Consider the following 2921-nt stretch of genomic DNA (forward strand, 5'->3'; position numbering starts at 1 on the left):
AGTGGTATTGGTGCTTCATTTGCGAGACCTGTGTCATTGAGGAAGGAAGCCATGAAATTCCCTTTGACATGGTGGCACTCTTATGGAAGGGTTGGTCTTCCAAACCTTTCACGAGTTGCTCTTCGTGTTCTATCTCAGGTAACTTGTAATTAATCTCTAAAGTATAGTCTTCGAAAGTGAAGCTTGATGTTTTAGCATTAAAAGATTTACAAATTTGCTCGCATTGCACTCATTTTTGCACAGGATTGCGCAGTTGGAGCATGTGAGCGGAACTGGAGCTCATACTCTCTTATACACACTAAGATTCGGAATCGCCCTAGTACTTCTCAATTAGAGAAGTTGGTGTATTGCAGAGCTAACATGAGGCTCGTGCGAAGCTACCATGCTTTGGGGTCACCGAAGCAGGTATAAATTGAAATTTGGACTCAAGAAGAACTTAGAAGTAGAAATTTTTTTCTAGTTCAATGAATATCCAATATGCAATTTGTGGCATGTTTGAACAGGTTGATCCAACACTACTCAAAATGGTAGATGAACCCAGCCCGGAGCTTGTGGATCGGCAGATTAGAGATGAGCAAGAGGAGATTTTGAGAGCTTTACATAGAGAGCTTGAGAGCGTGGATCGTTGTGTGACCCGCTCACGTGCACGATCTCTCAGCATTCCTCTACGCCAGGCAGCTCCAGATCCAGGCTCTGCGAGACGAGAGAGCATTCGCAGGGGAAGGCTTCCAATTCGTCGCACCGAGCAAAGGCGTGCAAATGAGGCTGTCGAACTCATTCACACTCAGATTCCCGAGGCACATGACGAGGATGCACTGGAGCTTGTTGCTGCTGAGCCAGAGTTCGATGAAGAGGGCAATGGTATCAATGATGGAGGCATGCTCTCTTCAGAAGACTCATCATCTTCATCTGATGATGAGATTTGAGACTCTTGCGTCTAGACTCTAGAGTCTAGACAACTGTAGTGTTTCATTGTTTTGCTTTTTGCACTTGTGGACCAGGACATGTGCTGTAGACATGATATTTGTACTCTCGTTTATCATCTATGACTTTCATGGTTCTTGCTTATATCACTATGACTGTTAACATGAGGTATTGTGTAATGGGCTTGGTAACTGATAATTGATTTAAACTTTAAGTAATGAGGTTCAGTCTTTATTTTAAGTATTTTGGTTGCTATGTCTACAAAATATTCAGGTTTCTAGGACTGTTTACAAATGGTACATACTGTTTACGTACCTTAAAATTTGTTCCGTACAGAAGTACGTTCCGTACGTACTGATAGCGTGCCGTACACTACGTACCTTTCCACCTTGCTCCATAAGAAGACCGGGATTTATGTTTTTCTGTCGTGCCATCATTGTGCCCGACAGATGTTCAGTACTTGTTCCATGAACGAGAGATATGTCCATGATACTGTCTGCACATGCATTCATGTTTTGCATGTTTGGAACTATTTTCGCATGACTTGTATTTTTGTGTTTGCCTGTCTGACGTGCCACTTACTGAGCGGGGACGCCTGCCAGTGAGTCGTGAAGTTTGCTCTGTCTTCTGACGAGTTTTGTTGCGTATGAACAGGTGGTAAGTGTATTGCACTTGTTTATTTTATAGCATTCTTTTTAACCTTTGTTTTTTATAAGGTTGCAGGTTCACACTCATTAATGAGTGGACACCCTCCCCAGATCTTACTTGGTGTCCTTGGTAGGGTGGGCACCCATTTTTGGGCACCCACGTTTGAGTCGTGAAGGGTAAAGGGAACCCCTTATGTGTGGGGGTGGGTGCATGGCCACCTACCCACCCTCCACCTTGGAACTGACTGCCTCCATGCAAGCTAGGGGGGGCCGGCCAGTTGTGGACGTGTGCCCCCTCCAACACCTACATATGCATGACCACCTCATCAGCTTGGGGATACGACGGTGCAGGCGACCAACCCATCAGACTCCTCTCCATACCAGGCGGCTGCGCTTCCTCTACAGGCAGCTGCGCCCCCTTCCATAGGCGGCTGCGCTCCCCTCCACAAGTTGCTACGTGGGGCTGCGCTTCTCTTCCACAAGCGGCTACAGGCGGCTGCACACCCCTTGCAGGCGGCTACGCTCCTGCGCACCCCTTGCAGGCGGCTATAGGCGGCTGCGCTCCTCCCCTTGCAGGCGGCGCTGCGCCCCTCCCCTTGCAGGCGGCTGCGCCCTCCTCCTCAGGCAGTTGCGCTCCCCTCTACAGGCGGCCGCGCCCTCCTCTCTACAGGCGGCTGCGCCCTCTTCCACAGGCGGCTGCGCCCCCAAACCTCCACAGGTGGCTGCGCCCAAGCCTCCTCTCCATTCAGCAGGCGGCTGCGCTCAGATCTCCAGGCGGCTGCGTACTCTTCCCTCTTGCCAGTAGGTTGCTGCGTCCTGGTGTCCATCTCTAGCAGCCGCAGTTAGACGCCTCGGGTATTTGTCTTCCACTAGCAGGCTACAGGTAAGTGGATTGAGATTTAATTAAAGGACTTTGATGTAAATCTGATAAGGGTTACTCTCTGCTGCTAACACCGGTTCGGTGTCGGGTAGTCCAAGCTTTTGGAGAACCACGGTCCATGGGTGCCGAGATCGGGAGAGCCAAGCGTTAGTACGGGAGTGCCTGTTTGTGCGTGGTCCTGGAACACCAGTGGGGCGCTCTCTGCGGATTCCAGTGAAGGCACAGGACCGTAGAGACTAGACTAATCAAGTGGACTGATCTCCTTCGAACATCTACTTCGAGTCTCTTGTTTGGTAACTGTATTCATCTCAGTTGTATATGGACATCATCTGGTTCATTGAACCCATGGAGTATTGTATCTTTTAAATACTCCCAATAATATATCATATATTGAGGGGGGGGTCGGCCCGTCCCGGCCCCAGTGCTGGTGTCCATTGATCAACATTTCATTTCATTTCAGTTTTCAGTTG

The 2921-nt window shown here is 49.1% G+C and overlaps 1 protein-coding gene across 1 annotated transcript; it reads left to right on the top strand.

The window, feature by feature from the left end:
• Nucleotides 1-273: 273 nt before the first annotated feature.
• On the top strand, nucleotides 274-1009 carry LOC147632575 (uncharacterized). The gene is made up of 2 exons (XM_086806886.1): nucleotides 274-405; nucleotides 504-1009. The coding sequence occupies exons 1-2, from the start codon at nucleotides 361-363 to the stop codon at nucleotides 924-926; spliced, it is 468 nt and encodes a 155-aa protein (XP_086663012.1). The 5' UTR covers nucleotides 274-360; the 3' UTR covers nucleotides 927-1009.
• The last annotated feature ends 1912 nt before the right edge of the window (nucleotides 1010-2921 follow it).

The sequence above is a fragment of the Cibotium barometz genome, chromosome 13, assembly GCF_041138505.1.
Source record: "Cibotium barometz isolate CiBa-2024 chromosome 13, ASM4113850v1, whole genome shotgun sequence".
Lineage (NCBI taxonomy): Eukaryota > Viridiplantae > Streptophyta > Polypodiopsida > Cyatheales > Cibotiaceae > Cibotium > Cibotium barometz.

Coding starts and splice junctions, on each gene's coding strand:
- LOC147632575 (XM_086806886.1), top strand. CDS start 361: ATGAGGCTCGTGCGAAGCTACCATGCTTTGGGGTCACCGAAGCAG. Junction 406..503: donor CTTTGGGGTCACCGAAGCAG/GTATAAATTGAA, acceptor ATGTTTGAACAG/GTTGATCCAACACTACTCAA.